Source organism: Nelumbo lutea, chromosome 1 (assembly GCF_056320005.1).
Source record: "Nelumbo lutea isolate HS-2025 chromosome 1, American lotus-T2T, whole genome shotgun sequence".
Lineage (NCBI taxonomy): Eukaryota > Viridiplantae > Streptophyta > Magnoliopsida > Proteales > Nelumbonaceae > Nelumbo > Nelumbo lutea.
In genome coordinates, this window is record NC_142684.1 from 218,162,373 (window position 1) to 218,176,325 (window position 13,953).

Below are 13,953 nucleotides of genomic sequence, written 5' to 3' on the forward strand. Positions count from 1 at the left end.
ATTAGTTGGGTTTTATTTTGAAATTTTGAAGAATAGTGGAGGACAAATTTGACATTTTGTTTTTTCATCGGTACTTATTGACGATATCAATTGTCAAAAAAACAATAAGAATGCTTTAAGACAAACTAGACAATAATCGATAAGGGTGGATTTAGTCAATTAGCTAAACCATAAATGTAATTTAAAAAATTTGCTCTTTTTTTTTATTTAGGTAGAGGAAGGTGTGAAGGTAAAATGAATATTTGATTTTTTTTTTTTTTAATATCATGTGAACACTTTCTGTCACTATAATTGAAAGGAGGCAAAAATTAGTAATTCAATCACAAAAGGAAAGTACGTTTATACTTTATAGGTAAACCGGATGAAAGGTCTTAAAATTTGACAAAAATTCCAGGGGATCATATGAATAATTAATCCTCTTTTGTTGATTAATGAACAGGCATTTACGGTATTAAAGATAATGTAAAGGGAGTCAATATCTATAGTCTATGATACCGGAAAAGTGTGGAGAAGTTCTCTCCGTCTGGTTGTTTATGACTCAATGTTTATAGAAGAAAAAAAGGAGAAAAAATAAATAAAGTTTTTATGGTACATGTCTCCACGCTTGTCTATGGACTCCGGACTCTGGACCGTCTCTCACCCTAATCTGCGCTAGAGTGGGAAAAGGAGTCCAATCCGCTTTAGGAATCCGAACTTCCCTTTTTCATTGCATGCGCTTCTGTTCTAGTCAAATACTTCCTTCAACTCTCTCTCTCTCTCTCTATATATAAAGAAACTAGAGTAGGAGCGACGACCGAAGAAAGAAGATCTTTCTATTTGGTGGTATCCATGACCGGAAATCCCCTATCATCCGAGATGGAGATGGAATCGCCGGAATCTGGAATATCGACGATCAAGCAGGTGGCTCTGACGGTACCGACTACCGATGATTCAAGCATCCCCGTTCTGACGTTTAGAATGTGGGTGCTGGGAATAGTGTCTTGCGTCCTGCTGTCCTTCCTGAACCAGTTCTTCTGGTACCGAACAGAACCCATTTCAATCACAGCGCTATCTGCTCAGATAGCTGTGGTTCCTCTGGGACATTTAATGGCGTCGACGATCACGAAACGTGTGTTCTTCAAGGGTAGCCGATGGGAGTTTACTATGAATCCTGGTCCCTTTAATGTCAAAGAACACGTTCTGATCACCATTTTTGCCAACGCGGGAGCAGGGACTGTTTACGCCACCCACATCCTCAGTGCCATTAAACTCTATTACAAGAGGAAACTCACCTTCTTTCCTGCGCTTCTTATTATTTTAACAACCCAGGTCTGTTTTCCTGCTATATTTCTTTCTTTTTTTTTTTTTTTTTCTATTAGATAGATTGGCCGATTCTGATGATGGGTTGGTTGTTACAGATTTTAGGTTTTGGATGGGCTGGGATGTTCCGGAGATATCTAGTGGAACCGGCGGAGATGTGGTGGCCCAGCAATCTTGTTCAGGTCTCGTTATTCAGGTGAGCAAGAAACTCTTTTAAAGAGTGTTGACTGAGCGGTTTTCAGTTTTCACTGTAAATACGAGAATATATATATAATAATGCATGCAGAATGTAAACACGACAATAGCATGACTGGCCATGGAAGAAGGCCTTGACCCGCCGCTGCCGCTGTGTATCGATTTCTGTTAGGCTTATTCAGTATTCATCGACGTCCGTCGCCGGATAAAGAATCCCATAAAAATAGGGGATTCTAGTAGTCTTTTACAAATTCCAGTTAATTGCAGAGTCTTCCGAGATTCTGGATCCCGATCCCATCGGCACTGCCAGTTATCACCCAACTTGATATAACATAACTATCTTTCTTGTTTTGTAACAACTGATATGATTTTATATTTACTAATTACTACTAAATATAAGATAATATAATTTGGATCTTTGAACTATAGTTTTTCTTTTGTAAAAAAAAAAAAAAAAAAACTTTAGGATAGAGTATCATACCATTTGCACCGATTTTCACAGGTCCCCTCTTAAATCTGGCGTAAACCCCCGTTTTGTGTGAGTTCAATATAAAGTGTTTTTAAAAAACAACTCTTACCCAAACACTAAAAAGTAAAAACACTTTATATATGTTTTATCCCTAAACGGCCTAACTCTCTCTGTGATCTGTGAGAGGGCAAGGCATGCAAGAAACCTTAACCCTTATAAAGTAGTGGATCCCTAATCTTTATTAAAAGCCACATGTAACGCATGTGCCATCTTACCGTCCTAGTAAACAATAAGAAAAAAAAAAATCAATTAATTTTTCAAGTGGATTGCGTAGAGGCCAAACAGAAATTAAAAGGATCTAGAGTTGAGTAACTAACGGTCGGGTTGGTCTTGGTGGCACAAGTAGTCAGCTTGTTCCCGTTCCCCCAAACAAGAAAAGTTTCAAAGTGGTTGCATGCTTTGTTTTGACAGGGCTTTACACGAGAAGGAGAAAAGGCCACGTGGTGGGGTTACGCGTACCCAATTCTTCCTGATAGCCTTGACATGCAGCTTCGCCTACTACGTCCTTCCGGGCTACATTTTCCCCATGTTAACAAGCCTGTCATGGGTCTGTTGGATATTTCCCAAGTCCATTCTGGCCCAACAAATTGGGTCGGGCCTGGAGGGACTTGGAATTGGGGCCATCGGTCTCGACTGGTCCACCGTGTCCTCTTACCTTGGCAGCCCACTTGCTAGTCCTTGGTTCGCCACTGCCAACGTAGCCGTGGGCTTTGTCATCATCATGTATATCATAGTCCCTATCAGCTACTGGTTGGACGTGTACAAGGCCAAGACCTTCCCCTTATTCTCATCCGGACTCTTTACATCAAAGGGTCAGAAATACAACATCTCAAGCATCGTCAACTCCAAGTTCCACATCGACCTCGACAGCTATGAGCGTAAGGGTCCTCTCCACCTCAGCACCTTCTTTGCCTTCACCTACGGTGTGGGCTTTGCTGCACTTACTGCTACCATCGTTCATGTCCTCCTCTTTCATGGAAGGTACCAAGTCTAAACAACTGATGAATTAATTAATTGCCGATTAAGTATATTAATTATTACTATATATACGCAGTGAAATATTGGAGCTAAGCAGATCAGCGTTGAAGGATAAGAAAAGGATGGACGTGCATACAAGGCTTATGAAGAAATACAAGCAAGTTCCACAGTGGTGGTTCATGTTCATCCTGGTGGTGGTCATGGCAGCCACCATCTTCGCTTGCGAGTATTACAACGACCAACTTCAGTTGAGGTGGTGGGGTGTCTTGCTAGCGTGCCTCGTTGCCTATGTCTTCACTCTCCCCATCGGCGTCATAGCTGCTACCACCAACCAGGTAACCAAACCATTTCTTTCTTTCTTTCTTTTGAGTTTGTTGAATTGAACGGAGAGGGCTTCTCCTTTGTTGATGATTAATTTAAATGCAATGCAGGCGCCAGGTTTGAACATCATCACAGAGTATATATTGGGTTACCTGTACCCTGGCCGTCCAGTTGCTAACATATGTTTCAAGGTGTATGGCTACATAAGTATGACTCAGGCCCTCACCTTTATACAGGATTTCAAGCTTGGTCACTACATGAAGATTCCTCCTAGAGCAATGTTCATGGTCCAGGTTGGTCTTCTTCCTCCAACGTATATGAACGTACGATTCTGATTGCAATTATTTCTGAGATATGAATTGTTCATTATTAATGAAACCCATTCTCTAAAGTCTAACCATTTGATATGAAATACTAGCTATTTATCCTGAATCTCTAATGATAAAACTCATGTTCAGATGATAGGTACCGTTATAGCTGGATTGGTATACTTGGGAACTGGATGGTGGCTTATGATGACCATTCCCAACCTCTGCGACACGGCCGTGCTGCCTGATAACAGCCCATGGACTTGTCCGATGGACCGTGTATTCTACGATGCTTCCGTCATCTGGGGGCTGATTGGCCCTCGTAGAATATTTGGAGATCTGGGTTCCTATGCTGCGGTCAATTGGTTCTTCCTAGGAGGCGCCATTGCTCCTCTCCTTGTTTGGGTTGCTCATAAGGCCTTCCCTAACCAGAAATGGATTCGCCTGATCAACATGCCTGTGTTGATAAGCGCAACAGGAATGATGCCTCCAGCCACCGCTGTCAACTTCACCACTTGGATCATCATCGGATTTCTCTCTGGTTTCGTTGTTTACAGATATCGACAAGATTTGTGGCAGCGCCACAACTATGTCCTCTCTGGAGCTCTTGATGCAGGGCTTGCCTTCATGGGGGTGCTCTTGTTTGCATGCTTGGGCTCAAAAGAAATAAGCATTGATTGGTGGGGAGCCAACCCGGACGGTTGCCCCTTGGCTTCTTGTCCAACAGCCAAAGGGGTGGTTGTTGATCACTGCCCAGTTTTCTAGTTCAACGGTTAGATTTCTGAATATAGATTTTGGATTTCTAGTTTATCAGTTTGGAACAACTCTCTTATTACTGTAAATAGGTAATGATTTCTTTTGGAAATTTAGGTGTTGGATTATCTCTTATAACATTTTAAGTTCTAGAAATCCTTTCTTGATGCTATGCCATCCACCAGAGCGTTGCCTATGTCAAATTGGAACTACTTTGCAGGATACCGACTTTTTAATCCCCCCCCAAAAATAGTTTGATCTTTTTATTGAAGTGACCTACACATTTTTATTTCGAACCAAGTATTTTGGTGTTCAATCTAGAAACTAGTTGGAGACATTAAGAGGCTTTTTTTTTTTCATTCTAAATTTTACCAATTCATTATCTAAAATAATGCCCAAAGTAAACTGAATTCTCCTCTAAAAATAAGAAGATGCCTCATGAAGCACATTCAAATGAGCAAGAATCCTTGCCGCCAAAGATTTCATTGTGCTGTTACCCCTCTGAGTTAAGTCAACCAAATGCATATGCGCTAGTGCTCCGTACTTTTGCTTGAACTCCATTAACCGGAAAATCCTTTCCAAAGCACAAAGAGACTTCTCCTGCAATTCAGTATACGGAGAGCTTAATAAATTTATGATTGGTATAATGGCATTTGCTTCATCAAGCACCTTACTACCACTCTGCAGCCTTTCACCATCAATCAATGTCAACAGTGCATTCAAGGCAGCGTTAGAGGCTCCAAAATTTGATTCTCCAAGTACAGTCACAAGGGGCTGTACAGCTTCAGCCTCCACAAGGCAAAACGATGACTCCACTGTACATATGCCCATGTGCACTGGGCATCCAGCTTCAGGGGGTGGCGAGAAGCACCGGAACCCCCCACGTCTATGTATTGGTCTACTCAACCTGACTGAACTCTCTGAAAACTGAGCAAGTGAAAAGGCCGCATGTTGTTTTGTCAAAGCAGTTCCAGAGCCTAGTAACCGTACCAGCACTGGGATAATTCCAGCTTCAGCTGCTCTCTTCTGCCATTCCATATTTGTTGAAATGGTGAAATGGCGCATAGCCCCAACCGCATTCTCTATTAGATTGTTCGTATGGGTGCTATTAGAATTTCCAACGTTGAGAAGCTTGGAAATGATTACAAGTGCATCAGCGTCCAGAAGCCACTGAGTGATTTGGGTAGGTCCCATGGGGAGATTAGAGATGATTCCCATAGCGGCTGTAATTTCTTCCTTGTCATGCGAATCTTTGATTCTCCTGATTAAAGTCCCAATGCACCTCTGATCAACATGCTCTGACAATGAGCCATCATCTCCATCTTCTGTCAAACAGCAGAATAGCTTTAAAGCATCTGCTCGTATACCAATGTTATCAACCTCACATAATTGAACCAATACCGGAATGGCTGAGCACTGCAGATTATAGACAAATTTTTTATGGGTTAGGTTACAGACAAAATAAAACAATCAGAATCACCAAATTACTCAGAGATGATAAAATGCTATCCAAAATAAAATTGTGAAGTACATGACTTAATTTTCTGTTTTCTAGGAATAATGCATAAAGTTCACTAGTTCAGTTTGACCAAAGTGTGCTTCAACCGAAGCTAAACCCACTATAAACAAATGTATTAGGTCAAGGCTGCTGGAATTTACCAGCTTCAAGATCTCCATTTTTTCAGATTGGTCCAGTACTACTGTTTTGGAGATGTTTGAGTAAAAGTGGGAATGCACAACTGATCGGCAATAGTTATAGATGTTGAGCTGAATAGAACATATGTGTACATATCTTCATGTCTAGTGTACTTCTATATATGTGCATTATATGCACAAGTATGCATACATGCATAAGCACACACTGTTTAAAGGGTCATCCATGTCAGGTTCAGCTTTAGTTCCTAAAAACGCCCATGGTTTTCAGAGAAACATGCATGCTCATGTTTTTCTTTGATTATAATAGAAATATGCAGAATATAACCTTTCCTATGAGGCACCGACAAGGGGGCATACCTGTCTTAATTTAGACCTTATGTCCTTTGCAGAAGGGCCTTGGCACATGGCCTTAAAGGTCCTAAGTAAACTTTGTTGTATATTGGGTGCTGTCATGGTGATCAAGGACAAGAGCCTGAATATGTCCTCGTCAGATTCTAGAAGTGGCACTTCTGTTTGTCTGGCTTCTTGTGCCGTAGTTGATACTGCAATATTCATAATGGTAGATGCTGCTTGTTCTCGTAAACTTGGGGGTGTTCCATGAGAGTAAAGCAGGTCAAGTAGCAGGCACACTGCACCCTCTTGAATCATCTGGAAGCCATTCCTTGGCAAGGTTGAGAGGTTTTTAAGAGCCTTAACAGCTACTTTCTTCATCTCAGCATCACCAGATGACACCAAGTGAAGAAGTGGTTTCAGTACCCCATCCTCAAACAGAGTCAACTTATTGTGGTCACTCAACTCCATTTCTGCCAAAGTGGTTGCCATGATTGTCTTGACATTTTCTGGTCCTGCATCAACGGGTTCATCAGTGTTTTTAAACCATGGTGCTAATTTAGTATCAATCAGCTGAGTGTGTACATGGACCAGAATTTGGAGAAAAAGTACAATAGGGTTCTGGTTCTGAGAACACTGTATTAATTAAGAACAAATATGTAGTGATGTTCCTATTGTCTATGTAGATTTGTTCTTTCTTCCCTTAATCATTATTGACCATACAGACTATCTTTGAAAACAAGGTAACACTTAGGTGGCAAGGCATTTTTTGGGAGGGTCTTTATACCATACCATCATCATCATCATCCAAACCTTATCCCAACTATATGGGGTCGGCTATATCCTACATGAATCTTGTTTCGCCAGTCCGTTCTTTTTAATGCCATGTCCTTTTAAACTATTGGCGCTTGAATCATTTATTACTACTTTTATCCATGTCCTTTTAGGTCTACCCCTTGCCCTTCTAGCCCCTTCAACTTGTAACAAATCACTTCTTCCAAGTGCTTGATGGTTTCCAATGCACATTACCAAACTATTTTAGTCTACTTTCTCTCATTTTATTATATGCACATTCATTGGGGGTTTCTATTACAAGTTAACAACTGGGTTTTTATACCCTACCTACTCTCCTCCAAAGGTCAGGGATGATAAGAATGGACTTCACTGGGCTTCCCTCGAGTGAGCAAGAGCTGAGGGAGAGAGAGAGAGAGAGAGAGAGAGAGAGAGAGAGAGCCTATCACAACTGGGTTTTTATACCCTACCTACTCTCCTCCAAAGGTCAGGGATGATAAAAATGGACTTCACTGGGCTTCCCTCGAGTGAGCAAGAGCTGGAGAGAGAGAGAGAGAGAGAGAGAAAGAGAGAGAGAGAGCCTATCACAGCTTGGACAATGATAAAGGCTTTTGGCCATTCTGCTATCAGACAAACAAAACCTTGGGGGGAGGGGGTGGGGGGAGTGAAAGGGGGTGAGAGAGAGAGATGAAAATGTGCTTAGGGAGCATATCCATCATATATCATAAATTGTTATTCTCTTTATCTATTATTAACAGGCCTAGTTATAAACTCAAACTACGACTACTGAAAGAAGATGGTTGGTTATTGCCCCCAAGAAAGAGGAAGAACAGCAAAAAGAAAAGAAAAGAAAATCATATCAACAAGCCCTAAATTTCAAGTAGGTATTTATAACTTGCCTGCTTTCATAAAGAATTGCACTAAACGTCATAGGATCTAGATCAGAACAAGTTCAAAATGATTCTAGATCCATACAATGGCCACCAGAGCACACTAGAGTACTGATAATATTCTATAATTTTATTAAATTTTTCAAGGGACAGAATGATAAGTTATAGTACCTGAAGAAAGGCGCTGCAATAAAGGTTTGAAATGATTTGCCTTGGCCATTTGTATGACATTTTGGTCAAGGAATGAGAGATCCTCCAGAAGTTCCTTTGCATATTTGGCAGCTTGAGTGTCATCACTGCTCAACATAGTGACTAGAAGGAGTATGCAGCCCTTGACCTTCCCAATACAGTGGCATACAATGTCACTTTTTGATAGTTCCAACAGCAATGCAACTGCTATCTTACTTTCATCCATATGGCGTGCAAGGGATCGAACAATAGCTTCAATTGCATTTTCAACTTTAGCAATTCTTTCCTGCAACATGCATATTTTGGACAGAACTTGTAAGAAAAGATGAGGAAAAATGGGCATTTTTCTTCTTAATGATAACCCAGAACCTATAAGGGCCACTACCCAATGTTGATCCCAACTATCTAGAGTGTTGGGAGGAGTTGGCAGGATACAGGCAAACCTAAAGTGACGACTCTCATACTTGAATCCCCATTCTCACACTTGTTGGCCCAAGATTTTACCATTTCACTAAGTAGTGGCCCCTAAGTTCTGGAAAATAAATAAGGATGTTGTGTTCTACAATAATGGGTATCCAAGATCAACAGACCAAAATATTGGTGTCTTTATGTTAATTAAAAATAAATAAATAAAGAATTCTGCAGAGGTCAAGCTAACAAATAGAAGGTTTATATCTTCTCTTCTTCCACATTAATAAAAACAGACATAATCTAGTCAAGCAAGAGGCAACACAGAAGGTACCTTAGTATCATCACTATCCTTTGCTAAGATGCAAAGGATGACTAGAACATGAACCCTTATCTCACGATTTTTTGCAGGCAGAAGTTCAATGAGTATCGGAATGTAGTTCTCTAATGTTACCCACTCTCGATGCAAGTCTCTTTCCTTGCAGAGATCATGCAGCTGATCTAAGGAATGAAGCACTTCTTGCTCATCAACTGATTGGAGTTTGGGTTTCATGGAAGCAATTGTGATCATGGTATTCCGATCCTTCCATTCTTCAATTGACTGCCGTAGAGTTTTATTAGGCCGTAAAATTAATGTGTCTAATGGGATCCTACTCAAGGGGCAGAGGGTGTTCCCATCTGCAAACCATTTCTCTATTGCACTTCTCTCAAACGTCTGTCCAGAGGAGGTCTCTACGGGGTCTACCATTACGTCATGAGTAATTGGGCAATAAAATGACTGGAGAGGTTCCAATGGTTGATTGCCTAAAGAATTTCTCTTGGTGAAGTACTTTCTCTCTTTCTCCCCAGGGGACGAAGTGGCATCAGCCCTTCCAAGTAAAGCAATGATTTGATCCATTTGTATGGCTTCAGCCTGGTCCTTTCTTACCTGTGTGTCTTCTATTTCTGTTTTGAATTCTTCAAATTCCTTCTTCAATGCTGACGTTTCAGTTGAGATCCCAAGAGCTTTTGCAATGAGAATCATCAAGTTATTTGCATAAGAGCGATCTACATTCCTTTCTTGTATTCCTGATTCAATTTTCTCCATAATTTCCTCCTCGGACACAGCTGCCCTAAATTCTGCTGTAAGCATCTTGTCACATAGCTTCTTGATCTCTTCATTTACCCTGGATGAGAGATCTAGTGAGGCCAAAGGGATGAGGCCCAATGCCCGACTGATCTCTCTTGTACTTTTTTCTAAGCGCTTAACTATACTCCGGCAATTGACTAAGAGGTAGACCTTGTTCCTCTTTTTGCACTCAAGAACTAGCTGCTTGGCAGCTTTAATTTCCCGATTCAGAGTTTCCACAGCATTATTCAGGATCTCAGGGTTATTGATGTTTTTCTTGGTCAACTCTTTTAGAACAGGAATAATCTTTTCCAAGTAAGACGAGAGTTCAGCAAAACTCTCCTTCTCGACAAGCACATCCTTCGCAGCCTCAGCGGTCTCTGCTATGGTGTCTACCGTCTGAGCAAGTATTTCTGAGGCCGGAACAAGTGAAACATTAAGAATCATATCTGTCGTTATCTCTCTACCAGAAAAAAAAGCTACGGAAGAACCAACATTCAATTTCTTTCTTGGAGAAATTTGCACGTAGAAGTGGCAATCAGGATGAAATGGCATGATTTGGGTGAAACAGGATAAGAGGAAATATTGATATCACCATGGGATATGAACGTAAAATTCAGAAATACTGCAGAGATAGATTCAACAAATTCTCGGAGAAACACTACAGTGATCATGAACAGAAATAGAAACCCAGAAATTTCGGCTTTCAAATTCTTCTAGCTGAAGCTCAGATGGTAGAAAGAAGAAGGAAAACGATGTACAGATAAGAAGAAAGCTGTACATTCACGGGAAATGAATTAGAATGATCAATCCGGGGGATATCAGAGATAGCAGACTCGGATTACAACTAATCTCCAGTAGTCTGTACTAGTTCTGTCATCATCAATCACAAGGAGACGAGTAAAGCTGGGGCGAATACGAGATCAGAAATTTAGGGATAGAAGAGAGTTTTTCCTGGCTCCAGCTCAAAAGGAGAAAGAAACTAACCTGCTAAAGTAAAAATTTCCATGAAAATCTGCAAGTGGAAAGAAACCCCAAGAGGGTTCCAGTTGAAAGGGTAGATGGACAGAGATCTCCGCAAATTTGCACCATATGTTACAGGCTTACAGCAACAACATCTGCAATGATTCGGCCGAAATTCCAACAAATATAACTGGAATTTCAGATAAAATTAAGGCTTAAGAAGTACTCTTCGAAGAGAAGGACTTGATGGAATTCTCCGCCGGCCCAGAGAGAGAGAGTTTGGAGAAACAAAATGGAATATTAAACTTTTTCGTCCTTTTCTTCGGATGCTTTTCCCGGTTTCCCACTGTTGACGTCGTGGGTCTCCGGTTTATATTTATCTCGTTTCACTTGAGATTTCTTTCACTCGTCGTCTGTCGTCTCTTGCTTTTGAGTTTTGACCGTGCGGGAGTAACAAATAACCAGTAGTCGTTACTCGTCAGTACGTTACTACTTGTGTTGTCTTTTGGGGAGGATTGACGACAAGTGGAATTCCGATGGGCTTCCCACATAGCGTGCCCCACACGCGCCCATAGCCCGTCCCCCGTGAATTGAGATTTCGGAACATCTTCCGAAATGCGCGCTTTCGGCTTTCTTCCAAGGAAATGTCACCGCCACGCCACGAGCAGCCTCATAAAATGTTCTGCGCATGACACGTTCTATTTATCCTTTTAAAATATTGTTTTTGACCACACTGATCACTGATGACCTCATTTGCAAATACAAATTTAGGAGGGTAAATTAGCAAAGACCCCCTACACTATGGGGGTCCTTAGACTTTGGCGTTAGACAAAGACCTCTTCCGTTAGCATTCCGTCAAGGATTTTCATTTTCCTGTTACAAGAGTTCACTTGGCTCAGCTCTGAGTTGGGTGTCCTATGTTGGGTTATTTGAAGGACCAGCCATGATGTTCTACGAGTTCAAATCAACCCCCCCACAATATATGATGGGGATGTGCTGTAAGGGACTGATTTGATCTCATGTTCTACATAAAAAAAGAACGAAAAAAGAAGACCGAGTCTTAGAATTATTTCCGTCAAGAGAAAAGGGCAATAAAAAGAAAATAAAGAAATATCGGATGAACATTTTGGTAATCTAATGCATTTTATAAAGGGTTTTAGTGTAATGGCCAAAGTTCAGGAGATCTTTCTTACAAAAAAGAACATAAAGGCCATTGTCATTGACCCCATAGGGTTTTTTTAATTGCAGGACATCGGGATCAAATCACATTGCCCTTAAAAGGCTCCGTTTGGGAAGCGTATAAATACAAATATGTAGAATGCATAATTGTATTTTATAAACATTTATTATGAATTAATTAATATTTTATTAATAATTTAATTCTAATTAATCAGAAAATAATTATTTATTTATTCACAGGTTACTTAATTAATTGATTGTTAACTATTTTGTCATTATTTATTAATTAATCAATAATACTTTTTATGATCTTATTATTAACTATTTACAATTAATCATTAGTTCATTAATTAATATTTTACTTTTCATTATTTTATATTAATACCTAGGACTTAATGAATAATTTTTATATTTTAATATTTATTTATTAATAAATTAATAAGTTATTTTTTATTTATTAATATAAGGAAGATGTTTATTTTTTGTTAAACGAGTTTCCCTCTTCGTTTCCACTTGGTGGGGATTCCACATCCCAAGAAATGGAATATATAATCCCACCTTATCCTCAATCCATCTCATAATATCTCATAAATAGGGTTGTTAATAAGAAGACCCAACCCGATCAAAACGATCAATTCAGACCGACCCAATCCGAATCGGCCGGGTTTTCTTCAGCACCGGTCGGTTTTGGGTTATAGAAAATCATAAACTGATGATTTGGTTCGATTCGATTTTCATGTGTGAAAACCGAAACCGAATCGAACGGAACCGAGTTAGCAGTTAGTTCCTAATTAGTAGTTACAACCTACTTAGTTCCTACTTAACTAAGTTGTCTCTATCCTAGTTACAACCTAACAGAAACTAAGTCACCATTAAGTAGAGCCAAAACCGACCTAAACCGTCTCAAACCGATCAGATCGATTTCGATTTCAATTTTAGGTAACCCGATCAGGTCAGACCGATTGGAAAAACATTAGTAAACCGACCCAACCCAACCCATGAACAGCCTAAATCAAACATGAGAAGAAAAAAATATTCCAAAATATTTTATATTTTCTCTTTCCATTGAACAAATGAACTTGATGTCATACCCACGCCACGAGAAAAACATTAGTAAACCTACCCAACCCAACCCATCAACAGCCTGAAGAAGACAAAAATATTCCAAAATATTTTATATTTTCTCTTTCCATTGCAGAAACGAACTTGATGTCATACCCACGCCACGAGAGAGACCGGAATTGATTTGTGAACCGTAGAGTGTGGAGTACAGATCAGTTTTGCTTTAATTTTCATCTTTAGTAGTGTTCAAGGGCCGGACAATCTAATTTGAAACGTCCATTTGGAGGCCAGCTAGCCAGGTTTGCTTTACCTCAGTCCTGTATAATATCTTTTTCTAAGTGTAACTTGTATTGAATGGCCAGCTTCTATGCAACCATCTCTCATTATGACAAAACTTTTGGCAGTTCTTTGTATAATCAACATATACGAACCATCCACATACAAATATGTTAATAAAATACAGTCAGGAATTGACAATTTGTTGACCCTCTGATTTTCGAGTTGGTGTGTTACTAAGTAATTTTGTACTGTTTGTGCAATATATAGGTAGCGGGTTTTCAAATGGAGTTTCGTCTCTCAAGCTTCTCAAATCAATCAGATGACAATCGCAGCCTATGCTCAATTTGGGGTTGTTGAACGATTTGAATAAGTACATTCACAACATAAGTGATGTCGGGTCTCGTAATTGTTAAGTATAACAGTCGTCCTACTAATCTTCAGTATTGATTTGGATCATAGTGAAAACTGCCATTGGCGTGTCCCAAATGATGATTTTGCTCAATTGGGGTGTCTATGAGTTTGCATCCAATCAGTCCAGTTTCTTTCAAAATGTCTAGGATAAACTTGCGTTGATTCAAAAACAGTCCGATAGTAGACCTGGCCACCTCTATTCCAAGGAAATATTTCAAATTTCCCAAGTCCTTTATCTTGAAACAACTATTGAGATATGCCTTGAATTTTGCACAAGTTTCTGAATTGTTCCCAGCTAGTATA

The 13,953-nt window shown here is 39.9% G+C and overlaps 2 protein-coding genes across 3 annotated transcripts; one reads left to right on the plus strand and one right to left on the minus strand.

Annotated features, from left to right (window-relative positions):
* Window positions 1-600: 600 nt before the first annotated feature.
* LOC148881059 (oligopeptide transporter 7-like) lies at window positions 601-4,561 on the plus strand. Its single transcript, XM_088963307.1, has 6 exons — window positions 601-1,308; window positions 1,398-1,495; window positions 2,435-3,004; window positions 3,078-3,336; window positions 3,433-3,615; window positions 3,781-4,561. Exons 1-6 carry the CDS (start codon window positions 829-831, stop codon window positions 4,393-4,395), a joined length of 2,205 nt encoding a protein of 734 aa, XP_088819433.1. The 5' UTR covers window positions 601-828; the 3' UTR covers window positions 4,396-4,561.
* A 150-nt stretch (window positions 4,562-4,711) lies between these two features.
* LOC148881060 (U-box domain-containing protein 24-like) lies at window positions 4,712-11,127 on the minus strand. Of its 2 annotated transcripts, XM_088963306.1 has the most exons (5): window positions 10,744-11,127; window positions 8,983-10,169; window positions 8,223-8,526; window positions 6,397-6,884; window positions 4,712-5,799 (listed from the first exon to the last, which is right to left on the minus strand). In XM_088963306.1, the coding sequence occupies exons 1-5, from the start codon at window positions 10,763-10,765 to the stop codon at window positions 4,801-4,803; spliced, it is 3,000 nt and encodes a 999-aa protein (XP_088819432.1). In that variant the 5' UTR covers window positions 10,766-11,127; the 3' UTR covers window positions 4,712-4,800. The 2 variants fall into 2 exon arrangements, with proteins under 2 accessions (XP_088819432.1, XP_088819431.1); XM_088963305.1 differs by lacking the exon at window positions 10,744-11,127 and having other exon boundaries at window positions 8,983-10,459.
* Between the last annotated feature and the right edge of the window lie 2,826 nt (window positions 11,128-13,953).

What these genes read in the sequence shown, in the direction of transcription:
- LOC148881060 (XM_088963305.1), bottom strand. Translation starts at nt 10,311, where the DNA reads ATGCCATTTCATCCTGATTGCCACTTCTACGTGCAAATTTCTCCAAGA. An exon ending in AGGATAGTGATGATACTAAG is followed by an intron (nt 8,527 to 8,982) that starts GTACCTTCTGTG and finishes TGCATGTTGCAG; the next exon opens with GAAAGAATTGCTAAAGTTGA. An exon ending in TAAGGTCTAAATTAAGACAG is followed by an intron (nt 5,800 to 6,396) that starts GTATGCCCCCTT and finishes TATAATCTGCAG; the next exon opens with TGCTCAGCCATTCCGGTATT.
- LOC148881059 (XM_088963307.1), top strand. Translation starts at nt 829, where the DNA reads ATGACCGGAAATCCCCTATCATCCGAGATGGAGATGGAATCGCCGGAA. An exon ending in TTATTATTTTAACAACCCAG is followed by an intron (nt 1,309 to 1,397) that starts GTCTGTTTTCCT and finishes TGGTTGTTACAG; the next exon opens with ATTTTAGGTTTTGGATGGGC. An exon ending in GAGCAATGTTCATGGTCCAG is followed by an intron (nt 3,616 to 3,780) that starts GTTGGTCTTCTT and finishes ACTCATGTTCAG; the next exon opens with ATGATAGGTACCGTTATAGC.